We start from the raw sequence: 26,804 nt of genomic DNA, 5'->3' as shown, positions 1-26,804 counted from the left end.
TTACTTAAGTTTTGTACCTTTTGGGGTAGGAACCAGGATCAAATTTCAGACACCATTCAGGCTCTTCCTAATCTAGATCCAGTGCTCTTTCTGCTGAGGAGTAGTATTGCTGCAGTCCTTGGTCTGATTAGCCTGTTACCCAGCATCACTGCTGTGCCATGTGGTGATATACGGAGGCACAATTCTGGAATATTGGCAGTAATGTATGTGGCGTTGATGACAGATGGTTATTTCCCTTCTTTGATTCTTTTGACTCACAAAGGAAGGCTTGACCTGATTGTATCACTACTCATTTTGTTGTTAATAAACCCAGAGCCCAAAAGTGACTGCATTTCAGTGGTGGGTGAAGCAAGCCCTCTATGTAGTTGTATCAATTTAAGTGCTTTATCCTTGGGTGAAAGATGCTGTAGATGCATTAAAGCATGATTATTATCATTACTTCCATTCATAAAAAATGATTTTGAAGTCTGTTGTGTTGCTCCCACCTCTTTCATTCTCTTGTAAAAAGCGGGAGTCAAGGATGGGTTTCGTGCTTGCTTTAAAGGATGAGTTTGTGCCTTTGAGAAGTAGCAGTTAAAATACCTAGGATTTTTATCTTTTTTTTAGATGTTTAAGTCTCTGGATTTAATACGGCAACCCTTGTATTTCCAGCTCCCTGTATTCCTATCGCTACACTTCTAGAAGGCTACCCAATAGTTGCAGTAACATGGTGGTTCCTTCTGTCATCTTGTTTGCCCTGTCTTCCTTTGAAAGAAGGTGGAGAACATCAACAGGCATGGGGTCTCCCTTCTGACTTTCTTGGTGCATTTGGTGCTCCTACCTTCCAATTCCCAATATCTCTCTTTCAACTGACCGTGTTGACCTGTTCCCTCCCTCACAGGATAGTCTCTTCCATTTCATTGCCTCTTCATTTACAACGCTGACCTTCCTCCTCCTCCTATTTCCTTCTCTCGGGTTCCCGACTACCATCTTCTTTGCCCCTCTTGCTCCTCAGGGCCAGCTAGTGCTATTAACTCAGCTCTACAACGTTTCCATTTAACGCATCACCCACTGATAAAAGATTAAGGACTCTGAATATCGTCAGAATGCTCTTTTTTCATATTACTGGTATATTATGCAGCACTGGAGTGAGCACGCACTCCATTTTCCTGCTAGGCAGGAATCCAATCAAGGCAGAGCTTACTTGTCAATTAGGAAGACCTTGGAGTGATGTAACAACAAATCCCATGTCCTGTGCTGAAATACAAGCCTCTGATACTGTTTCTAATACAACTGTGATTCTCGCATTTCAGTTACTGTCTGCAACATCCTTCTCTCTGGCCTTGACAAAGGCAGCCTTGCCCTGCTGATATCTATTCAGAATGCTGCTGCGAAGACCATTTTCCTAGCCCGCTGCTTTGACCATGTCACCTTCTCTTTGCATCCCTTTACCGGCTCCCTCTTCTCTATTGTATCAGCCATAACTACTTGTCTTCGCTTTCAAGGCAGTTAATGATGTATCCCCACCCTCCCTATTATTTCTCATTCAGTGTCGAAAGATCAGCTCCCCCTCTGATAGGCACATGATGCTAGCCTACATTGCCATCTTGTTAGATTTTCAAATAAGCCCCTTTGTGCTTTCTCCCATGCGGCCCCTCACTCCTGGGAGAAGTTCCCCATCAACATCTTCAACACCTTCCTCAGAACTCTCCTTTGCCATGAAGCCTATCAGAAAAGTGACGACCGCTAGGCTGCTAGTATGCAGAGACCACTACCTATTATACTGACCAATATTGTCTCATTTTCTTGTACTCCCATGTTGGCCTGTCTGTCCATCTGTTGTTTGTCTTGTGTAGATTGTAAGCTCCATGGGACTGTGTTTATAAAGGTAATAATTGGAGATATACCAATCTCCTAGAGCTGGAAGGGACCTTGAAAGGTCATCTAGTCCAGCCCCTGCCTTCACTAGCAGGACCAATTTTTGCTCCAGATCCCTAAGTGGCCTCCTCAAGGATTGAACTCATAACCCTGGGTTTAGCAAGCCAATGCTCAAACCACTGAGCTATCCCTCCCCCTACAGACCATAACAGTGGAGTTCTGATCCATGTCTAGGACTCCTAGGCACTTTTGCAATAAAAATAGACACTAAGCAACTTTCTATACGGGGGGGAAAAATACACGGAGATTAAAAATAATAAAGTTAAAATTAATTTTACTTCCCACAGCTCGCAGCTTGAGATTTTTTCTTTCTGATTTGATTTTCATTTGATGAGCTCTGACTTCAATCCATCCTGCGTGTTCCAAAACCAGCTGCAGTTAACCAAGATGATCACGTTTTAACTTCAGTTTATGTATCATTTTTGATATGCCAAATCTGGAACCTGTGCAACAGTCCCTTCACCCGCACAGTTCTGGGGAATAGTATTTGCTAGCTTGCTGCTCCTAGAGAACCACTGCATTGCAAAATATTTGTCTGTAGATTTGAAACAAACCAAAAGTTGCTCATGTTGATCTTAATTTCTTGGCAACGGGATGGTAGATTTAAGAGTATTTTGATCCTTAAATTGTAATTTTAAATTTTCACAGGTAAAATGTAACTTGCAGTATAACTACCATCCTGTCAGAAGTTTAAAAACTGCTGTACTACATGCACTTTAGCAAATGGGACACTCTTTGTATTCCAGATGCATTGGATCAGAGCCACATTGTGTTAGGTTCTGTCTAAACAGAGTGAAAAGACAGCCTATAATTTAACATAAGGCAAGAAGTGGGTGAAACCACCAATAGAAAGGAGATGGGGGGGATGGAGAATGAGGGAGAGAGTAATGAGTTCACGTAAGGCCTTCTGTGCACAACTGAATTATTTCTTATTGGTTAAGACCATTATCAAGCTGGGTTCATCTGTGTGACTAAACCACTTGTCAGTGTTCATTTAATAATTCCCCCTGCTGTGCTTATTTGAAGAAGAGACTCTTTTCCTCCTTGCCTCAATCTTCATTTCAGAAGAGGGCAGGTGCTAAGAATAGCCTTGGCATGTCCCTTCCAAAATGCCAGCCAACACCAGCTCTCAAGCAAAACAGCTTGCTCTCATCTTGTGCAGAAAAGGCTCATGTTGGAGGCACAGGAGCCATGAATGGTTCTCCGGAGAAGAATCCAAGATCCCACTGCAGGGAGCTCTGAGCGGGTTTCAGCTACACATCTTTATTTTCTTTGGTTTAAACAAACAAAACTCATCTCTGCTCTGCATGTTCCTTCCCTTCCTTCCTTCTTTTCAGCTGGGTCCTGCCTGTGCTACAAATTGAGTCTGTAACCAGGTAGGGTTATAGCTGGTTTTGAACATGGTTTGTGTCCACATACAACATGATTAATACTTTGTTTGTTAGTATCTGTGGCAGCTAAATGTTTCACAGGCCTAAGGCTGGTGCATAGTTGTCTACCTATAATTGGTTTCGCACACTGTGTTTTGAAGTGCACACAGGACCCATGGATTGTACCTAGGCAATTGTTTTGGCCAATCCTCCTTCCTCCCAGTCCTCCCTACAGTAGGACTCTGTAAATTATATTGCTGTGTGTGATTTCTGGTGCTACTCTGCATGCATGTCTTCTAGAGCCTGTCCTCTAATGAGGCTGTGAGACAGCTGTGCAGAGTTTTCCCCCTGTGCAGCGATGCAAACACAGGTAAGAGGTCAGGCTTAGAACAAATAGGGTTGACACATTTGTGGCATGGGAAAACTATGTAACTAGGTCAGAGGAGTGTCATGTATTGGTTTGAAAAACACATTTGTATCTGTAGTGTAGATAGGATCTAAGATTGCAACATGAACGTTTAATCAGAACGGGTCAAAATTTTCCAAATTTTGAATTATTGACAAAACTTTACATTGAAATTTTGATCTTAAAAAAGGGGTGATTGTTTAGACAACATTTCAATGACAAATTCATCCTGTCTTCTAGCCAGCTTCACAACTTACTGAGAGGGCTTCTCTGCAGAGAGCATAAAGAAAGGTCACTTTCTACACTCAGTGCTATGCAAAAATAGGATCCAAGTTTGGTTTTGGGTTGGGAAAGTGATGTTTTGGGCATTAACTGATTTGTTTAATGGGAGAGCTGTTTTTTCTGGAAAATATTCATATTTTCCAAACAGCTCTCCTGTTAAACAGATCAGTAAATTAGACAATCTAAGAAATTCTTTGAACTATTTTGCATCTATTGGCTGATCAAGAGTAGGACCGCCATATGCCTTAGGAGTTTTGCAGTACTTCAGTTTTCTTACTAATGTGTGTGAGTGGAAACGGTCAGATCAGCTAAGAGTCAGACTCAAAGAACTGATGCAGTCTGCATATCTTGACATGTTGGACTGCAGACCAGCAACAGACAAAGCTTGTGGGAGACAACTGCACCAAGCTTTGCTTTTCCACTTTCTCCTGGTGGTCCCTGGTCTTGTCTTTAACCTCTCATTGATTCTGTTCCTATGTAGTTACAAAGCTTTATCCCTGTATAGCTCAGGCCTACTGCAATATTTGCCATTCCAGTCTCAAGGTTCTTTTGCTTCTGCCATTCCCATAGAATCAAAGAAGTATGGGACTGAAGGGACATCAGTAGATCACCTAGTCTAGTCCCCTGCACTCCAGGCAGGACTAAGTAATAACTAGACCATTCCTGAAAGGTGTTTGGAAATGCACTTCATTCTTGACCTGCGACACCATGATTCTAGTCCCAGTTCTCATCTTGCCCAGCCCAGTGGTGAAGCTAATGCATCTTACTTGACTGGCAGTAACAGCTTAGTGTTCCAGTCCTGGGCACCTCTTAAACAGAGACTGTCAACTGTCTAGTGGGCTTTTTGTTTCTGACAACGTCATTAGCAGCTAAGACATGATTGTCGAACTTGTGATCTAACCCCAGCTCCCTAGGTGTGAAAAGCAACTTCATTAACTGTCCAGCTGGAGATTTCTAATGTAGTTGTCTTTGGGCACAAAGCAAAAGAAGGATGACAGCTTATTTTAACTTGAATTTTTCAAGCACCTCTGTGACTTAATGTAGGTATTTCTTCCATCCACACCACCAACTATTGTGTGATTTAGGGCATAGCTATACTGGGGATCTCTGTACTGGTGTAGTTATCCTAGTGCAAACCCTCCAGTGTAGATGCATGGGGTTGCATTGGTTTTGAACAAGGGTAAGTTAACGCCAGTGTTAAGTGTTGATTTGCCAGTTGTGTGGCACAGCTATGCTGGATGTTTATTCTAAGATAGCTACACCAGTATGAATATCCCCATGATAGACGAGCCCCTCATCATGAAAACTTGCCACTACTGAATGTAGCTGGAGTAATTAGAACCAGAATAAGATCTATGGATGTTATCTCCTCCTGAAGGGAGTTCTAGAGTCTTGGACCAGCTGCCAAGAAAGTTCTGTCCTCCTTTTTCCGCCCCCCAAATTTAACCCTTAAGGATGTCAGTTTCCTAGTTCATAGCTGTCAGAGTAAATAACACATTGCCCAAAATCTTCACTCCTGCTGTCTTGCACTTACACACCCATGTGGTTAAAAACTCATCCCAACTCCCTGTTTCATATAATATCACCTCTGTAAAAGGCCATGGTCTTCCAATGCATTTTGTGTATAGCATCTCAACTAAGATATTTTTAGAAAAAAATCCCCCCACCTTTGTTTTTCCCCCCAGGATCCATTAATGTCTCAAGATGGAAGCATAGAGGGTACACCAAATGCTTATAAGGTATTGCTTGCTTTTTCTGTCTATTACCGTACACATACTCTGTGCATGTGCTTGTATTTATACATTTTCTACACCATGCTAAGGGGGTCTGTCATAGGAGACATCTGTGGTTTCTCTTCATGCCAGCTGTCGGTAAGGATTGGGGTGATAAACAAGGGATGGGATGGTCTTGTGGTTAACAAGGGCTGGGAGCAAAGGCGTTCTCGGCTGTATTTATAACTGACTTTGGCCAAGTCACTTAACCTCGGTGTCTCACTTTCCCCATCTGTAAAAAGGAGCTATTACCTACCTCCTAGGAGGATGGTACGGCTTAATTCATTAATGTTAGAGAAGTAGCATGAGAACCCTGCATAGAAGGCTCTGTAGAAACGTGAAGCACTTCTGATTGGTTACTGGCTTGAGTGGCTTTCCCTTTTCTCCAAGCCAGGATCAGTGGAAGCTTCTTTCAACACTGTTGCTTTGAGGAGCTGTTTGTTCTGGTATTAAACATAACTACCAGATAAATGCATTTAAATTCTGCTAATGTTCAGCCTCAGATTGTTTTCTGTCCCTGTGTGCAGAACACTGAAGAAAATATACTCATTTTCAGGATACTAAGGAATTAAACACACCTTAGAGAAATAACAAAGGTGGCAAAAGGTTGTTGTTAGAGTTGATAAGCAGAGCAAACAGTTACCTGTTGGTTGTTAGTTGGGCCATATCATGTGAGTCCTTGGAATGAAGGATACTGTATCTCGTTTAACTTGCCATTCAAAGAACCTTCTCTGGAAGCTTTATTGCTTTTGCGTTGTACTCCACACCACACACACCCTTAAAGTCATTAAAATAGGCAGCTGCATGTCAAAAATAGACTGAGCTGGAAATATGCAGAAAATGTACTGTGCAGTCTGGTAATATAAGTGTAAGGGTTTTCTTCCATTAGTGAGAGGTCCCCAATATCACTTTTCCCAAAAGGAAAGCAGTCTCGGCAATCCTAAGCATACAAAAATCATGAGCCATACCCCCCAAAATTATGAGTGCCTTAAAAGCATGAGATTTTTAAAACGACCATTCTGGACTTAATTTCTTGGTCATCCGGTGTCTGAGCTTGTAGGGCTCACTTGGGTCACATTTTCAGGCTTTCTGTGCAATCATAAGGGCTAGAAATGTCTCTTTCAATGAAAGTTGAGGTTCTCAGGTAATCATTTGACTCCACAGGCTGGATCTTTAAGAAAAACACCAAATATCATGAGATTTGTCATAAAACCATGAGAATTTGCAGCACCGGGAAAACAGCAGGGCCTGCAAAGCACACGTATTTAATTTACAGTGCAAAAGGTACATTCATGTGAAAATGCGCAGTTTTTGAGCAAACACATGTTCCTAACTCACATTTGCTCTTTGTAGCATATTATTTATTCTCTTGTTTATATTAAATTGAATTTCCCCATTCAAGGACACTTCTACAGTGTGTCTAGGGGAAAAATGTTACAAATAATTTTAGGAAGGTTGTATAAGGTGTATTATTTTTTTGGGAGTAGTGGAGATGTGAAGGGTGGGAGAGGCTACTATAAAAGATTAAATTAATAGTTTCACTTAGAATCATTTTAACTTTATAATAGAGATTCTTGACTATTTTTGGACCACAATCCACAACAAAATGGCTGAAGATTTGTTCTGGTGCCCCCTGTATCCCATAGTCCTTTGTGGCTGCAAAGATTGTGGGTATGGGATCACTTTTCAGCCATGTGCGGTGAGGCAGTGATTTTCCAAAGGGCTGGGGAGGAACTCAGAGAAGCTGCTCTGGGGCTGGCTGATGGGCACTGGTGGCAGAAGCAGTATCACAACATCCACATCAGAAGGGATCAAGAAATGAGCTGATCCTTATCTACTGTCCCCGGGTTCCCTTTAGGCCTTAGCAACCACAGGGTTATGGTGCTCTCACTTGGTGGGGTGTGCGGCACAACTGGGCTGTGCTCTACCTATTAGAAAAAGAAAATGCATCTTTTCAAAAGGTTGCTCAGTTTTTACTCTGGACTCCTCATTCCAAGACAGACTGCTGGATGTACCCGTTTCAAAACCCTCTCTCCAAAGAGAAGTAACACAGAAGTAATGGTTTAAAATCACCCCCTACTCACAAGATGGGCCATAGCGTCACCTCAGGGAGGCATCTATTAATAAATAAATCCCGTATACCCATGACATAACCCATTGATTTTTAGGCAAGGGGCTATTAACTACTTCACTGTTGTCAGCCATTTGGTTCAATTTTTCTGCAGTGCTCCAGTTGATAGCATTGGGGTGGGATTCAGGTGAGCTGGGTTTGCTTCCCCCACTTGGTCACTCACCCGTGTCTTTGGGCAAGGGGCTTCCTCTCTGTGCCTGTTTCCCTATCTGTAACATGGTGGTGATGATATTTGCACTCCTTTTGTGAAGCCTTTTGAGATCTATAGATAAAAGCACAGTCGAAGAGCTAAGTCTTGTGTGTCAGACCTTCACACGCATTGTGAGGCAGGGATTTACATGCACATCCACTCCTGTGTGTGTGCTCGTTGGGCTTTGGGTATGTGCTGTACACTTTGGAACATTTGGGCCTCCGAGCCTGTATAGGCAGAATGCAGCTGCTGTGGTGTTGTGTGTCAGGTGCATTCTGATATTCCATTGCTTTCAGCGGGATGCTAATGGATGACAGCAGCCCAGCAAGTTGCACTGGGGGGAGCCAGCAACAAAGTGGTTACCATTGGCATTGTGACTAATACATTTACCCTACCAGAGAGAATAACACACACGTGTACTAGGACAGAGAAAATGTTTCTCTTGGGTATTGAAGAAAAAATGTTAGCTTGGATCCTTCTTTTTGTACTGTACAGATTTAAAATATATACATTATTTCCCTTACGCACTTCAACATGCCATTGGCTACTACCAGTTTAGACATCCATAGGGCAAAAATCATATCATCTAGCTGCCACCCTGCAGACCGCCTCAGTGGCACACAGCCAATGATTAGATGGAGCTGGCTGCTAAACAAAACTAAGAACCTGCAGTGCTTGTCAGTTTCCCTTTGTAAGCAAGTTCCCTTGTAAGGTGCTTGATACAGAGGATGCTAATTGCTCTTTCCTCTGCATGAAGTGTTGAAGGATTACAGAAGGAAACTGGCTAGGATGCATGTCAGAATTTTAACATTGCAGTTTAGAGCAGACCACTGAAATACCTGACAATAATTATTTGTTTATGTCTGATAGCTATAGGATTTCAGGGTGTAATAATGGAGCTTGTCTTAAAATAAAATAGAAGAGTCCTGCTCCACTCCCCAACTAGTCTCTTCTAAATATTACTTTGCAGTTGGAGAGACATACCATTGTTCACTTCTTAAAATCTAAGGGTAAATACCATTTATTATCTTCATACGTGTAAGGTGTCACAGTTGTTCAATTTACTGTTGCACCAAAGTCTGATATAAAAATGTTGGAATACTACAGGCCAAATTCTATTGTCATTCGCAGTGACACAACTATAGTGACTCTAGTATTTACACGTAAGGGTGAGAGCATCATTTGGCCCTGTGGATCTTAAAATGTTACTGTTACAACATACGGCCCCAAAACATTCCCCAGTGTTAAGCCACGTGATTGCATTTTGGCTGTGGCAGTATCTTCTGTACCACCAAATGCAGAATCTTACCACTGCGCTTGGGCTTAGTTCTTTAAAGGATGCATTTTATTGGAACCACTTGTACCCCACTAAATCAAGTTGTGGCGCATACTGGCTGGAGTCTGTAATTGTGTGTTATTTGAGAAGCTTTGCTGGCTCTGGAGGGTAACAACCAGCCTTAGCTTGGCACGGCAGACTTCAAATTTGGCTTTAATTATTAATTCTCAGTTCATAAAAGTGCCCATCAAAGAGGCTCTGGTTGCATTAGTTTGAACATGATGTTGAGTTGCCATGTGGGGGTAAAATAGACTGAATTCTGTACCAAGAGAGTTGGCTTGAAGCCAGTTTTAGCAGCCCAGGGTATGGAGTAATTTGCACTTCGGGATTTGCCTTTTTGGCAGCAATATAACCTCCTGCCTGTGTTTACTGACACAATCAGATACCTAGATGCAAGTAAATTTTTCCAAACATACACAGACTCCATTGTGAAATCTGACTATAGTCTATGTTCTCTGGATTTTCTCTATGTGGTATCTCATTTACCTTTTGTGCTGTGTAGAGGGTCAAAATTAACTCATCTGCTCTTCATTATTAACCCTTTGATCTGGGTACCATAGATGAGGGAAATGAATGAGCTTTGATGTTCAGCCAGCAAGTAGAATATACTAACACTAATTCACTTTAAGAAAGCCCTCAACAATAAAACTTAAAAGCCCATAACTGCCTCACTTCTTTGTGAAAATGTTATTAAAACCCAGCATTCGTTTTATTACAAAACACTTATGTCTTGCTTCCGAATTTAAAATCCCACCTCCTTGCAAATGCGTACACATTCTTTTAGTAAGTTCAAAACACTTTTGGTTTGGGGGAGAAAAGTTGTATTTGCTTTGATTCTAAAAAGAACACCTGCATTGGTACAGTGGGGCTAGGGTACTGCACTTAGGAGGCAGGAGAATGGAGGTGCTATTCCTGCCTTGCCATTCACCTGCTGGATGACCTTGGGTAAGTCACGTCCCCGCCCTGTGCCTCGGTTTACCCATCTGGAAAAGTGGACAGTAGTAATCATGCATTGAGGTTTACGGAGAAGTGCTAAGTATTGTTCACCATTTTTCATTTCATTAGGCTCTACCAAACATCCAGAATGTTAACTTTGAAACACTCCTGTAAGAGGTTGCGTTTCAAGGACCAGTGCGCTGTTTGCTGTAGACAAGAATAAGTATTCAGATTTGTTGTTAGCCCTTGTTCAAAATAGCCAGGAATACCTGTGGAATGTATTTCTCAATCTTTATTTTAATCCACCCCTCTCAGTAAGTGTTGTTTTAAAGCTTGCCACCATGTTAGCCTGCTCTCTCCAAAATGGTGTATGCAGTGTCCTGTGTAAGCTTCCAACTGCTGGCCTGTAGCACTAATTAACAAGCCATGGCTATGCAGTTATACTTTGGAGGGGGGGGGCACATGGGGCATACCATCCCTCCGATGAAGGCATGGGTCATCCAGCTCTAAATATACACAGAGGCAGCAGTTCAGGAATGTTCTACCATTCCTTCATGTGTGACGTACAAGCTGATTTTTCACTTAACATGCTTACAAATCTATTAAAAGACAGGGATGTGCTGGTGCTGGTGGACAAGGTAGGAAAGGGTGCGCTGAGCAAGAGAAAATGTTAGTCATTTACTAGCAGGAGAAATTAAGGCTGAAGTCTTTGACTGTCTATTTATTATTCCCTGAGCTCACCTCCACTGTTGTGTAATTCAGACGGTAAACTGTGTTGTCAGCATAACATCTGCGCAACATGGAGGTAGGATTGTGTGATCAGACCTGCTGGTTCTCCAGTATCTATATGGCCCTTGCCAAAATGGGGTGAGTCTCTTGTTTGTAGTAATCTGCTTATGCTCAGAAAAATGATCCCAGGCAAGGGAACCACCGCAGGCCTAAGAGTTACTCACATGTAGACCAAGATTGGCAGGAGCAGTGGTTTTTGTTGCCTTCCGTGTGGAGTAGATATTAATATTGCATTGCATTACTTTCACAGCTGGGTGCATCAGCAAGGGACTGGAGGAGACCAGTGGCTTTTGGTCACTGTCTGACAGCATGGCATGCTCAGAAACTGCCTTAATTACTGCATTGTAATGTAAAGAACAGTATACTCCGTGGTGATTCTGGCTGGCTGGCTGGCTCCCTCTTTTCACAGCAGAATACTCTTAGAAATGTCAAATCAATATCTTCAGGGCTGTGGCGATTCTTGTCTTGTTTATCTTTGTTCTTCCATCAAGCAAGCAGTGTTCATGCATCCAAGAAATAAAATCATGGAAATGTAGGACAGGAAGAGACCTTGAGATGTCATCAAATCCAGCTTTCTGCACTGAGGTAGGACAAGTAAATCTTGACCATCCCTGATAGGTGTTTGTCCAACCTGTTGTTGAAAACCTCCACTAAGGGGGATTCCACAACTTCCCTTGGAAGCTTGTTCCAGCGCTGAATTACCCTTATAGACAGAAAGCTTTTCCTAATATCTACCCTAAATCTCTGTTGCTACAGATTACGCCCATTATTCTTGCCCTCTCCTCAGTAGACACAGAGAACAATTGATCACTGTCCTCTTTATAACTGCCCTTAACATAGCTGAAGACTGTCATCAGGTCCCCCTCAATCTTTTCTCAAGACTAAACATGTCCATTTTTTCCCCTTTTCCTCATAGGTCAGGTTTTCCAAACCTTCTGTCATCCTCTGGACTCTCTTCGGTTCGTCCACATCTTTCCTTAAGTGTGACGCCCAGAATTGCACATTACTCCAGCTGAGACCCCACCAGTGCCAAGTGTAGAGCAGGACAGTTACCTCCATGTCCTGTTAATACACTGCAGAATATCAGCCTTTTCACAACTGCCTTGCATTGTTGCTTCGTATTCAATTTGTGATCCATTACAACTCCCAGATCCTTTTCAGCTGTTAGTTATATTCCCGATTTTGTAGCTGTGCATTTGATTTTTTTTTTTCCCCTTTCCAAGTAAGATACTTTTGAACTTGTCTTTGTTGAAGTTCATCTTGTTTTCAGACCAGTTCTCTAATTTATCATGGTCATTTTGAATTCTAATCCTGTCATCCAAAGTGCTTGCAACCTCTCCCAATTTGGTGTCATCCACAAACTTCATAAGCATACTCTCTACTCCATTATCCAAGTTATTAATGAAAATATTGAATAATATCAGACTCAAGATTGACCCCCCCACAAGACCTTCCTAGATACACCCTCCGTACAGTCTTGCAACCAGTTGTGCACCCACCTTATAGTTATTTCATCTAGACTGCATTTCCCTAGTTTGCTTATGAGAATGTCATGTGCGTCTAAATGTCAAGCCTTACTAAAATCAAAATATATCACATCTACTGCTTCCCTTTCATGCTCCCCTCCCTGCCAATCCACTAGGCCAGGACTCTGTCAAAGAAGGAAATTAGATTTGTTTTTGACAAATCCATGCTGGCTACTCCTTATAACCCTGTTATTCTCTAGATGCTTACAAATGGGTTGTTAGTAATTTGTTCCAGTATTTTTTCAGGTATCAAAGTTAGGCTGACTGGTCTGTAATTCCTCTTGGTTCCCCTTTTTAAAGATGGGTCCTATTTTTGCCCTTCTCCCATCCGCTAGGACCTCAACAGTCCTCCATGAGTTCTCAAAGATCATTGCTAATGGTTTTGAGATTGCTTCAACTAGTTCCATAAGTACCCTAGGATGAATTTCACCAGGCCCTGCCCATTTAAATATATTTAGCTAATCTAAATATTCTTCATCTTGTTCTCTCTTTATTTTGTCTTGCAGCCCCTCCCCTTTGTTCTTAGTATTAATTTGTTGAGTATCTGATCACCATTAACCTTTTGTAATGAAGACTGAAGCAAAACAGGCATTTAACACCTCAACCTTCTTGATATCATCACTTATTAGTTCAAATAGGTAATGGGATAGTGTCCATTGGAACTTGCCAAATGCAACTGTAGCTACATCTTTGAATTTCAACAAATCTGAGTCTTATAGTATTGTATATGACGGACAGGACCAGTTTGCATTATGTACTACTTAAACTGATTAAAGCAGTGCATGGATTACTAAAAACTTACCTGTTTCTTGCTTCTGTCATCTAAATTTTAATTGGCAAGAGATCCCAGACTGAAACCAGCAAGAGTTACTTTTTAAGGAAATAGAGAGGAACAGATGCAACTGAAGGTAAAGATCTGCTCTAAAGCCCTGATTTTTATCATTAGGCCATATTAACTTTACAGGACCATTAATTAAACTAATCTGAAAATCCCATTTTGCTTTTGAGTGATTAACTAGTCCTGATGATGTCCATGTCGAATGTAAAATCAAGAACATTTAGCAAGGCCCTCTCTGAAGGTATTTTTGGCACCACTTTGCTAGTAAATGACTGGCAGCTACTGTCAAATATCCAGGTTTGGTTAGAGGAGTGGATAAAGCTGGACTTTGGCCGAACAGACCCAAAGCAAACTAGACTCCAGCACCCCATGTATTTAAAAAAAAAAAAAAAGAAAAGAAAAAAACTGCGGAGATAAAACGTGCTTGTTACATACTGCATCTCCTTTACTTCTCTGTCCAGGTGATTCACAGCTCCCTCAAGGCCAGCTCTGTCTCAGCACATCAGATTTATGGGGATGTAAAATGAAATGAAAGTGGCCCTGCCAAATGTCTGAGAGTGCGCCAGTCTGACTTCCCATGTCTTTGGGAAGCTGATATAAAACACAGTATAAGCTGGCTGCGCGCCATACCCGTTAATATTGGATCCCGGTGCTGCAATGAAATGTGATTTTTCCATATGGCAGCCTGATATTTCAGACTATGAGCTTTCATTTTTAAGTTTTTAAGAGCTTATGTCAACAGATTGATTGTCCCTTCACAGACTAGAAGGGAGAAAACAGGTGGAGTCAAAGAACTCCTTGTGTAGCATTTCAGGACACATTGCTCCAATTTGGTCCAGTTTGTTTTGCTTGCCTATGAGCCACCAGCCTCTCCCATCCCCCAAAGTGCCACAATTGAAACTAAAATGTCTCACATTTTCCACAAAGCATCCTTCTGTCACCAGTTGGTTGCACGTGAGGAACTGAACATCTGAGAGACACTCCCAGCTCCTGCTGCTTTGTGAGTCCAGAGTTCAAACTCTGCCCTTCGTTTACTACTGAGTTGCACCATTGGGTTGGCTTAAAAGCGTTCACCACTTTCCAGTCAGATATCACACACTTTCAGATGTATTTATACAGTGACAGCAAACAAATACATATGGTCCTCCTGGATCTACTCTAGCTATTCCTAGCATAGGATTTCTGGTGAGCCATATGGGTGAGGTTCTAGCATGCCAGAGTGAAGCTGGGAACTCCTATCCTGAATTAGGGATGTAAGAGAATGCATATTAATCTGGGTGCCCTGGTCAAATTCCAGCTGGAACAATCTGTCTCCCTAAATGACCATGGCAATTTCAACTGAGTACCCCATTCTTCTTCACCATCTCCCCTAGACTGTTGGGTAGCGTTGCCGTGTGCAGTTATAGCTGCTGCGTTTTACACCTGTGGTAGCTGCCCTTTGGTAATGGGTGGAGTGATTCTTGTGTGTCTAGCTTGCATGTCAGGTTTTTTAGATTTCAGTGAGGTGAGAGAATCATAGAAGATCAGGGTTGGAAGGGACTTCAGGAGGTATCTAGTCCAACCCCCTGCTCAAAGCAGGACCAATCCCCAACTAAATCATCCCAGCCAGGGCTTTGTCAAGCCTGATCTTAAAAACCCCTAAGGAAGGAGATTCCACCACCTCCCTAGGTAACCCTTTCCAGTGCTTCACCACCCTCCTAGTGAAAAAGTTTTTCTGAATATCCAATCTAGACCTCCCCCACCTCAACTTGAGACCATTACTCCTTGTTCTGTCATCTGCTACCACTGAGAACAGTCTAGATCCATCCCTTGATCTGCTGGCAATGCCCCTACTTATACAGCCCAAAATGCCGTTGGCCTTCTTGGCAACAAGGGCACACTGACTCATATCCAGCTTCTCGTCCACCGTAACCCCAGGTCCTTTTCTGCAGAACTGCTGACCGAGTGACTAGGCGGAGGCCCCGGGTTAACTGCAGGATGTGTACAGTGCCCACAATGACGCCATAATTTCTGATCACCGCTAACTTTAAAACAAAAGAAAGCTCCCAAAAACCGAACAACCTGGTAATCAAACCTCCATGAGGGGTGAGCATGACCAGTCCAAATAACCATGTGCTCTTATTGCTGTATAACCCTCACCCTTCCCTGCCCCATTCCTCACTACTGTGTGTTGTCACTACTTGGTTGTGTCAAGCACCTCAAACCTCTGAGCAGGGGCTGAGTTCTCTCCCTGTATTATGAAGGGCCTAGCACACCTGGTCCTATAAAATAATAAATAGTTTTTCTTCCTGGTAGTGTCATGCACAGAATGATGCCACTTGTTTGAAAACATAATGCAGGAGAGTTGAGTGCTACATAAAGTGTTTAAGGCAGCTGGAGGTTGTATTAAACCTGGGCAGTTTAGATGGAGTTTACATGCCATCTAATCCATTTCTTCGGTCCTTTTTCTAAGATAGCTTTAGGTAGTGTCTCAGTGAATAGTCCCATTGATTTCAAAGGGAGAGCCGTGGTGAGCATTTGTATAAACATAACATCCCTTTAAAAACAAAACTTTAGAAACATTTATCATAAAATAATGCACCCCACAGATCTGAGTAGTTTGCAGATTGTAAGCCAGTGCTGTCTAATAGCTTCAAGTATTAACATCTCTCCCTTCCACAGAAATATGGGGTGAAGTATTTAAAAAGTGGGGCAGACTCATCCTGGAAACAATGAGAAGAGCTTTAAGCGCCAGAAACGAAAGCAGCCATGGTGCTGAAGGTTAAGGGAAAGAAAGTTACAGAATCATAATTGCATTTGTAACAGCATGTTAAAATGAGGAAAAAACCTCCAATTTCCTCCTCCTATCCTCTAGCTAAATGTACTTGAGCACTAATAATGCTAACCGCAGTAATCCATAGAGAACCGGAATTAGGTCTCTCTGAATTAACCAGTTGTATTCAAGTAGCCAGGCTTGCAAATTTTAGCTTTTTCCATGGAAAATGTGAACTTGTCTACGTGGGATATTGGTGTGCGGGAAACTCGGGTGTGAATCTACAATGCTTTAGCCTGTCACGCAGCTGTATCAGTGTCCACGTGGGATGCAATGCACTGGAAGTTCTTCAGTATACTTTGATGTACTGCTGTTTTGAAATGGGAGTGCCTCAAAGCGCACTATAGACCTTGTGGTGCACTTCAGCAGTGTCCACATGGGACGTTATGGCTAGTGCGCTGTAGGGTCACACTCTGGCTTGCTGCACGCTAATGTCCCATGTAGACAAACCCTGGTTTGTGGGAGTGGGAGGACTTTCTCCCAGCCCTTCTTTGCTCTGTTACTCATTGCTGCCTTTTCCCTCCAACACAGCAGAGCATTTCCAAAGTTCCAGTGCCACTGCAACAGAGGAGTTTGCATAGAATCAGAGTGTCCTGCACGGATTTTCTTAATAGCAAACTTGAACCTGGCATGCTTCACCAATGCAACAGCAATCATAGGCTCCCCTTGCTACTTGAAAGTGATCCATTAGCAGGGAAACCAGGTTCACGTTCCACTGAAAAATGTATGCCATAAGGGGCATGTGGTTTCCTGGAGTTTTCTGGTCCAGTCTTCAATTCCCTATGGATATTTCCACTACTGTCTCCTGGGTGTCCTGTAGCATGAAAGGCAATACTGAAAACTGTTGCCTCTGATTGTATAGAAGGGGACTTCCAAGCTGTTAACAGAATGAATATATATGTGTATGCTCCTGAGCACAAGACCCTTTGAAACAGGGCAGTATTTCCCCTTGGAATCAAAGTGATGTTCATTATTAGTGTAATAGATCTGCCATTTATTACAGGCCGAGTGCTAGCTATTCCTAAAGTTCAGGTTAGCTAACATTGTTATAAGACCCTGTTTTCAGTTGCTTATAACTTTGCCAACCTTTAACTGTTTGGGATGAAGCTTTCTGTGCTGGATGACTGCTATAGGCTGAATTGTTTTTGAAAGTTTCAGCTAAGATGTTTCAGCCACTTCTGAAAACGAGACAAGAGAAAATATGTTGTTGTTCTTCGAGTGCTTGCTCATGTCCATTCCATGTTAGGTGTGTGTGCTTGCCACATGCATTGCCGCTGCCGGAAGCTTTTCCCTCAGTAGGATCCAGAGGGGACCGGCTTTGGCGCCCTCTGGAGTCGCATGCGCATGCACTGGTATAAGAGGTGTAGCCGGCTCCTCCTCCCTTCAGTTCCTTCTTAACTCCAGTAACGGTGCTGGAATGTTCTCTTGCCTTGGCAAGCAAATCTACCGGTGGTTCTCTCTACTCTGTTTAAGTGTACATAGTTGTCAGAAGTAGTTCTTAGTTTTCTTAGGGTATGTCTACACTTACCGCACGGGTCGACGCGGTGAGTTCGACTTCTCGGAGTTCGAACTATCGTGTCTAATCTAGACGCGATAGTTCGAACTCCCCGCGCGCTCCGGTCAACTCCGGAACTCCACCACTGCAAACGGCGGTGGCGGAGTCGACCTTGGAGCCGCGGACTTCGATCCCGCGGCGTCTGGACGGGTAAGTAGTTCGAACTAGGGTACTTCGAGTTCAGCTACGCTATTCACGTAGCTGAACTTGCGTACCCTAGTTCGACCCCCGCCCTTAGTGTAGACCAGGCCTTAGAGTAGTTATAGAGATAGGTTAGTAAGTCCCTTAAGGGACTTAGCCCAGGGATGGGGCATGCCTCTGTCCCTGGGCTTCGTTCATTGTGAACGCTGCAAGAAACCTATGCCCAGCAGCAATCCCTACCAGAGTTGCTTAAAGTGTCTGGGGGAAACCCACGTCTGCAACAAGTGTCGCATCTGTAAAAGCTTCCAGCCACGAACCAAGAAGGAACGGGACATAAGTTTAACAGCGTTCCTTATGAAGCCAGCCCATTTGGACTTGGTGCCAAGCACCAGCATCCGTGCAAAGCGCACCATCGGCACCGACGTCTGCCCGGCACCGGTCTCCATCCCCGGGGCCTGCTAAGAAGCGGAGAAGGCACACCGGGAGAGGGTGCTCCCCGATGCCCTGTAAGGGAAAGGGAAGTCTGGAGAAGAGCAAAGACCTGCACAGGGCAGCTTGTCATCTCTGGAACTCAGCCAGGCACCAACATTGCTGTTCAGACTATCGAGCACCCTCCGGGACCCACCTGCCACCCCGGGCAGTAGTACTGGTCTCTGGCACCTGACGCCTTCCAGATGGCCAAAGGAATTTTGTCCCTGCTGGTGCTGCCGATGCCTCAAGAAGATATTGTTCTTCTTCGAGCGATTGCTCGTGTATTCCACAGTAGGTGCGTGTGCTCGCCACATGCACCGGTGCCGGAAGTTTTTCCCTTAGCAGTATCCATACTGGGGGAGCACCACTGCAACCCCTGGAATGGCGCCTCTATATCACGCTATAAGGGGAGCTGCGCGCTCCCCCCACCCTGAGTTCCTCCTTGCCGCCAGTGAAGGTGGTTGGAACTTCGTGCGTCAGCTCTGCTGCAGCCTTTCTAATCGACCTTAGTGGTACCGTTTGCTAGAGTTAGTAGTTTTTCAGTTGTTAGAGTGGGCTCGGAGCATACCCCGTGCCCCAGGTTTCAAGTCGTGCGACTCCTGTCGCCGTTCCATGCCAAGGAGTGATCCACATGCCGAGTGTCTCCGCTGCTAGGGCGAAACTCACGTGAGTGAACGCTGCAAGATCTGCAGGTCATTCAAACCGTGGACTAAGAAGGAGAGGGACATTAGGCTTCAAGCTCTCCTTATGGAATCAGCACTGGCCCCAACTCCAGCACGCCGAGCGGACTCGGTGCTCGGCACCGCGTCATCCGTGCGCAGTGAGGCCCCCTCCCCCAGTCGGCACCGCTCCCCTTCCAAGAAGCAGGGGAAGGGCTCCACCTTGCAGCGGTGCCAAGAGAAGGAAAGGGGAGAGGCTGGTCTTCTCCCATACTATGACCTCCCGCTTCCTGAGAGACCTTGACCTTATGCTAGACGCTCTGTGCCGCAATGGGACCTAAACCTGGTGGTGTCCCGCCTCACAGGGCCTCCCTTTGAGCCCTTGGCCACGTGTTCCTGGTCTCACCTCTCATGGAAGGTAGCCTTCCTTGTAGCGATCACTTTGGCCCGTCGTGTCTCTGAACTCAGAGCCCTGACCTCGGAACCCCCGTATATGGTCTTCCACAGGGATAAAGTCCAGCTTCACCCACATCCGGCATTTCTCCTGAAGGTGGTGTCCGCCTTCCATATGGAACAGAACATCTTTCTTCCCATGCTCTGTCCTAAGCCTCATTCCTCCAACGAGGAACGCCACCTCCACAGGCTCAATGTGCCTAGGGCGCTGGCTTTTTATCTGGGTTGGACCAAGCCGTTCCGGAAATCCTCATGACTTTTTGTTGCCTCGGCCGAGTGTGTGAAGGGGCAACCAATCTCCACCCAGCGTCTTTCCCGCTGGATCACCTCGTGCATACGTATGTGCTATGATCTGGCAGGGGTTCCCCCGCCACCGATCATCAGGGTGCACTCAATGAGGGCTTAGGCCTCATCGGCTGCCTACGTAGCCCATGTCCCTATCCAAGACATCTGTAGGGCGGCCATGTGGGCCTCAGCTCACACGTTTACTTCACATTATGCGATCGTCTCCCAAACTAGGGATGATGCCGGGTTCGGCAGAGCAGTACTGCGTCCTGGGAACTCGTAACTCCTACCCACTGCCAACAGATATAGCTTGGAATCACCTACTGTGGAATACACATGAGCAAGCACTCGAAGAATAAAAGACAGTTACCTGTTCCATAACTGGCGTTCTTCGAGATGTGTTGCCCATGTCTATTCCACATCCCGCCCTCCTTCCCCTCTGTCGGAGTTGTCCAGCAAGAAGGAACCGAGGGTGGGGGGAGCGCACAGCTCCCCTTATAGCGTGCTATAGAGGCGCCACTCCAGGGGTCACAGCGGTGCTCCCCCAGTACAGGTATTGCTAGGGGAAAAACTTCTGGCACCGGTGCCTGTGGCGAGCACGCACACCTACTGTGGAATAGACATGAGCAACGCATCTCGAAGAATGCCAGTGACGGAACAGGTAACTGTCTTTTCTCTTGAGAGGGAATACAAAGAGCAGATTTGGCCTCTGAAGTTATGAACCTCTGGAAAAATCCTGGTTTTCATGTGCTCTGCAGAGATTTCAATTTGGCAGTTAATGGTGTGTGCACTGAGCATGCTCTGGCTGCCGTGGCACTGGGCGCCAGAACTGAAAGCAGCGTGCCTGTGCTCCTGTTGCTGGCGCTCAGGCAGCGTGGAAGAGGAGGAGGAAACATCCTGACTCAAATGCAGAGGGAGACTAGAAGCAGCAGGTTGCAGAAGCCAGAGGGTGAGGAGAACGGGTTGGAATAGGAGCAGAGGCAGAGGACCTATGGGGGTGGGAGGCAAGCTAGGGACAAATGGCTGTGAAACTGACTGGCAAAGTGTCTCTCTCATCCCCCTGCCTGACCCACATAGAAGTTAACCACCTACTACTGCTACCAGTTATTCTGTTCGCTCAAATGGTAGAGGACTACGCTGCGGATCTAATGGTGTGAACCTTGCCAGTGACTCGAGTTGGGGCTCAGTATGGTTCCACGCAATAAACAGAAATTTTGTTTTATTTTGTTTTTTAATTAGGAAATTACAAAATTGTTAAAAACATTGAAGTTGCAAAGTCAAGCCCTTAGGAGTCAGGAAATGCCAGAATTAAGGAAAAAATAGTATGTGATCATGTAATTAGACTGTACCATAATGTACATGCAAGGGGGCCAGATGAAGGTGGTCTGTGCCATGTTGATTCAGTCACCTTGTGCATATACGTTATGGTACCATTTTTAATTACATGACCATGTACTCTTTTCCTTAATTCCTTCATTTACAGACTTTCAAGTGCTTGACTCTGCAACCTTAATGTTCTCTTAGCTTTTGAGTGGTAATTATTTATATAGCACCCTAGAGAAAAGAGAAAATCAGTTTCCTGGCCTGAGGAGCTCATATGCTGAGTTAGAGCACATCAGAACAGGACATGGAGGAGGGGAAGCTGGGCAAATAAATGGGTAGGAGGAAATGAGCTATTTGCAAGGATTATCCATTTTATTACGATTTTGTGCTTTCTTGTTTTCAGTGTGGTCAGGCACGAGTGAGAGAACAACTAGCTCCGGAGCCGAGAATAGCGATGGAAAGTGAGCCAGCAGCAGTGAGTCTTGAGATCTCTGGAGAAGAGTAGGATGTTTATCGGCAGTGAATTGCAAGTGGGTGGAAGAAAAGAGCCTGAGGGCTTGTCTATGTGGCGGACTTACGCCAGCAGAGCCGTACTGGAGTAAATAATGTGCTGTAGCTACGCCAGTCAGTTTCCCTGTGTAGACAAGCCCTCTAAGAGGAGTGGCCAAGGCTTAGGGTAGAGTGCAAGGAGAGCTGAGGTGCAGGCTGCTACAGAGCCTTGCAGATGAGCACAAGGAGTCTTAATGCAGAAACAGAGCAGGCTTGTAACTCTCAAAAGACATTCGGGCCCAGTCGTGTGCTCCAGGAATGATGAGTGACGTCTACGGTACGTGATAACCCTCCCTTGTCCTCGGAATTCTTACTCTTCAAAATTACTTGGAAGCGAGGCTGTTGGGCCAGCCCCACATTCTTGTCATGTCAGTGGTGGGAATGGGGAAATGTCTCTCGTGTTGCAGCAGCATGGGACCAGCTTGGTTTGGTTTGTATTTTGTGTTTATAAATCAGAAAGTGACAGTTCGATTTTTTTCTTCCGCACAGTCTTCCAAAAAACCCAAAACAGCAGAAGCCGACACTTCGAGTGAGCTGGCTAAGAAGAGCAAAGAAGTGTTCAGGAAAGAGGTAAGGGTTTTGAGATGGGCTTTCTAGAGCGGGGGGCTGCAGGGCAGCAGACTGTCCTGTCCTTTGTGGAAGAGCTGAGTCTGAGTCTTTACTTAGGCTCGTAATTCAATAATCCCTTAGACCAGCTACTATACATGCAATCTTGGAGCCTTAAGAGACCCCTGAGGGAAATGCTGAGGAAGCTCACAGTGACTTAAATGGGATAGGATTTCACCGCAGTCTCTCTCTCAGGAAGGGAGGGTCGCTTTATAGGGGGAGGGATAGCTCAGTGGTTTGAGCATTGGCCTGCTAAACCCAGGATTGTGAGTTCAATCCTTGAGGGGGCCACTTAGGGATCTGGGGCAAAAATTGGTCCTGCTAGTGAAGGCAGGGGGCTGGACTCGATGACCTTTCAAGGTCCCTTCCAGTTCTAGGAGATTGGTATATCTCCAATTATTACCTCAGTGGAATTCACTCTTCAGGGCAGGCAGAGTGAAGGACCCAGGACAGTAGAACACACCCTGCTTAAGGGTTTTCTTGGGGCATAAAGGCGGCTCAGAGCTGTGGGAAGGGGAGTCTCATGAGATGGCCTCGCTGCAGCTGAGCAGGAGCAGAGGAGCTGTTTCCCATGCAGTATGGTTAGGTAGGCCGCACTCTGGAAGTGACTGTGTCACAATCGAATGAGACTCCCCTGTCTGCAGGCTGAATACCTGTCAATAACCCTGAGTTACCGTCTTAAAGGAAAAGCCCAGTGCCCATCCTGCAGGACAGGTGGGATGTAAAGTCTCCAGGACTGAAGATACTCATAACCCTGCAGGTCGCATACAGAAGGCCCATCCTGACCACCTTATTCAGCCTGAACTCTTACGGAAGTAAAGGGAGCTTTGCCTGGGGAAGGAGTCCAGGATTGGGTCCATGGTTACATTTCCGTGTAATAACATGAGTTGGTTACTTTTCAAAAGTTAGCTCACTGTTCTAGCTGGGCTTCTGCGTGTGCTTATCGTGCGTGGAGCAGGCATGTTGAGAGAGGAATAGCTAGAAGAAGAAAATATAGGTGGCCCTAGGGAAATTGTGTAACAATTACTCAGCAAGAGAGTCTGTAACCCACTGCTGTTGGTGTGGGGTAGGCCCCTTCTGTGCCCGCATGCAGAGGATATGAGTTGTTACAGAGCCATAGCTCTTTCCCTTGAGCTATAGGCTTTTAGCTGTGAAGGTCCCATGTCCATCCGCCCAGTCTGTCAGCCAAAGACGGCAGCTGCCACAAACCTACAACGGGACTGAACACACTGAAACGTGGTCTTTTCTTAGTCGCTGCTGGTGTGAGTGGGAGGTGGGACCTGCCCTTAGTATCCACCAAGAAGCTTTAACTTTAACACTATCTTGGAGCTCTATTGACAGTTGTCTTTAAATTCACTATTGTGAAAGCACAAATGTCGTGTGGGAGGAGGTTTGGAGGGATGGGTTTTACCCCTTCCGGCAAATGTTCCTGGGCACAGAACTGTCAGTAGCTAATCCGCAATGGCATGAAGCGCTCCCATTTACCAGTGTGTCTCCTTCCCATCTCCAGATGTCTCAGTTCATCGTGCAGTGCCTGAACCCCTACCGCAAACCTGACTGCAAAGTAGGAAGGATAACCACAACGGAAGACTTCAAACACTTAGCACGCAAGGTATCTTGGCTTTATTACAGCATCTGTGCACGCGGGGTTAAAACAAACACAGGAATGGTTTTCCACTCAGGAACCCCAGAGAAGCTGTCGTTCTTGGCGCTGTGCTTGGAAGGCCCAACATGTTCTGGGGGAGCTAATGCAGAGGAGATGGACGTGGTTTTCAAACACCCTTGGGGCTTAACCTCCCTTCACCCTCTGGGCCTTCTCTGCTCCTAGGGGGCTGGATCACAAATTCTAGCTTCACTCACACCTGCACCCAGTCCGCAGGCATGTGACAAGCAAACATGCTGGTGGAAAGGGATGCTTCCCTTCAGTCACTTCCTATGTTGCCGGTGCACTGTGAGCAGCATGCCACACCTGAAGATAGCATCTAGTCTGCAAGCCTGTCTGACAGTGGCCAGCAGTGCCAGCTGCTTGAGGAAGGAGAAAACGCTCTTTTGGTCAGTTGTCTGACAACTTTCCAGTAGGGGACGTTTCTTCCTAGCTCCCCTCAGTGGCTCAGTTGGCTCTGGGGCAGCGAGGGGGTTTTGTTCTGTCTAATGTAATTGCAGATGTTATCCCTACCCATATTCATATGTAATCCTTTTGGAATCCCGCGATGTTATTGGATTCACTTATATCTAGTGGCAATGAGTTCCACGGGTGAATTATTCATTGTGTAAGAGAGGATTTCTTTCTAGCTTAAACTTTTGCAGCCTTTCAATTTCACTGGATTTTCCCTTGTTCTTTTATGATGAGGGAGGGTAGATCTGAGCAATATTTTCGGAGTGCCAGCTCATTCCATTACCCCATTAGATAGCAGAATAGCTTGTCCAAAAATCCCTGCTTCCATCCATAGGAAAGTCCTCCTTTCCATTTCAGCCGTCCCCACACATGAAATCCTTCCAGGTCCCTTCCAGCTTCCTGGATCAATGAATAACCTTTGCATTTCTTGCTTCCTTTCCAGCTGACTCATGGTGTGATGAACAAGGAGCTGAAATACTGCAAGAACCCGGAGGATCTGGAGTGCAACGAGAATGTGAAGCACAAAACTAAGGAGTACATTAAGAAATACATGCAGAAGTTTGGGGCGGTTTACAAGCCCAAAGAGGACACGGACTTAGAATAACCACCTCTAACCTTTGGAAGGAGCGATCCATCCTCTTTGGACCTGATGAGAAGGAATCCTCCCCGCTAACCTCGGAGGCTGTTGGCTTGGACGGGACTCTCAGTTCTGACCCGACCCTGCCTATTCTTTGACAGAAATGTCTCTGTTTCTGTATGAAATGAAGCAGTTGCCCGCTGTTTGGGAGTGAGGAGGGCGACGCGGAGTGGAGACCGCTCCTTCCATCCTCTTCCTCTTCGCAGGCAAACCCGGGTCTCAAATCTGGCGGTGCTGTTTGGCGCACTGACCCATGCGCACATCTTGTGTCCCCGAGATCTGTATTATATTTTAACGTATATGTGAATATATTGATAATTTTTTTTTGCTTTTAGCCCGACACGTGCTGATATCACGGGAACACTTTGTAAGGATAGTTTTGTTTTTGTTTTTTTGTTCTCCTGCAAGGTTAATCAGTTATCATGTAAATATTCAGGAACAGGCAGCCTCTGGGTTTCTGGCAGGCCTCGTGCTATGTTGATAAGATTGATTTTACTGCTTAAATCATTTTACTTTATCCAATTTTTACTGAACTTTTTATGTAAAAAAAATTTAAAAAAATAAAATGAAATGAAATGAAAGAACGTCCTTGGCCTGCAAGTCGCTTGTGAGCCAAGCAAGGGGAACGGCAAAAGCTCTCTCAATCCTTCTGAACGTAACTAGACAGCGGTGGGACTGATGACAGACACCACTACCGGGACTTCAGCTTCTCTCGGTAACTGGTGTCGTCCTCCATGTCCAAGAGAGGACAAAATGATTACTGTGGAGCGCTCCCAGCAGAGATCCCGGCCCCACTGTGCTAGGCTCTGTATAGTGACAGGCAGTCCCCGCCCCGAAGAGCTTACAGTGGAAACAGACAGAATGGGAGGAGCACAGGGTGCTGCTGTGCCTTGCGGCTGGTCAGCGTGGAGCCAGGAACAGAACACAGCTCTCCTGAGCCCTAGTCAGGTGCCTTACTCACTAGACCCCGGCACAGCAGCAGAGTTGGGAGAAGGCGGCAAGTTTTTTCAGGATCGTCATGGCGAAGAGGAGTGGATTTTGTGCTTGGGATAGATTTTTTTCATGACTGTTGTGTGGCAAGGAGCTTCACACTTCCCATTGACTACAAAGGGATTTCTCTGGTGGCACAGGTATCTGCCAGTGCAGGAGTCCCCGCAGGACTGGAGCCCATGGCTTTTGAATGGCCAGTAACAATTGCACTGAAATGGCCATACGCTTTCTCAGCCAGCATATTTCAGTGGCAGTGTGGAAATCCCCCGAGAGCTACTTGCTTCCCCGTAAGTAAGGCTGAAAGAGAATATAGATTTCATACCAGTCAATAACACTTAGCACTTCTCATCCAAGGATCCCAGAGTGTTTACAAGCAAGCAGGGGCTCATCGTCTGTTTTGCATGTGGGGAAACTGAGGCAGAGTAACTGACTTTCCATAGTCTCATGGTGACTTGGTGGCAGAACCAGGAAATAGAACGCAGGCCTCCTGACATCCTTGCCAGTGCCCTCTCCCTCAGACCACACCGCCTCTCCCGATCTTGTCATCCTTAGACAGCCACCTAGTCATTGCCTTGGAGTGGAGTCCTGGGCCTTGCACGGACTGCAGCATTGAGCCAAGTAGCCTCATTTTCATATTCTAGATTTCCCACTGACTGTTTGCGGGGGCGGGGAGGACTGCTGCAATCTAGCGAGCGAGGGATCCCGTGACCCAAA

At 45.3% G+C, this 26,804-nt stretch overlaps 1 protein-coding gene across 4 annotated transcripts in view; it reads left to right on the top strand.

The window, feature by feature from the left end:
* The window catches only part of SETD2 (SET domain containing 2, histone lysine methyltransferase), a 145,056-nt gene extending 119,372 nt beyond the window's left edge, over nt 1-25,684 (top strand). Inside the window, exons 20-24 of one of the 4 annotated variants that reach the window (XM_045003713.1) lie at nt 5,661-5,714; nt 21,596-21,667; nt 22,231-22,311; nt 23,858-23,959; nt 24,906-25,684. In XM_045003713.1, coding sequence (XP_044859648.1) covers nt 5,661-5,714; nt 21,596-21,667; nt 22,231-22,311; nt 23,858-23,959; nt 24,906-25,067 — 471 coding nt within the window. In that variant the 3' untranslated portion in view covers nt 25,068-25,684. The remainder of the gene's footprint in view (nt 1-5,660; nt 5,715-21,595; nt 21,668-22,230; nt 22,312-23,857; nt 23,960-24,905) is intronic. The other 3 variants (XM_045003714.1, XM_045003715.1, XM_045003716.1) reach the window with 3 other exon arrangements.
* The last annotated feature ends 1,120 nt before the right edge of the window (nt 25,685-26,804 follow it).

This window comes from Mauremys mutica, chromosome 2, assembly GCF_020497125.1.
Source record: "Mauremys mutica isolate MM-2020 ecotype Southern chromosome 2, ASM2049712v1, whole genome shotgun sequence".
Classification (NCBI taxonomy): domain Eukaryota; kingdom Metazoa; phylum Chordata; order Testudines; family Geoemydidae; genus Mauremys; species Mauremys mutica.
Note: the sequence above shows the minus strand (reverse complement) of the source record. Positions and strands in the feature narration are given on the sequence as shown.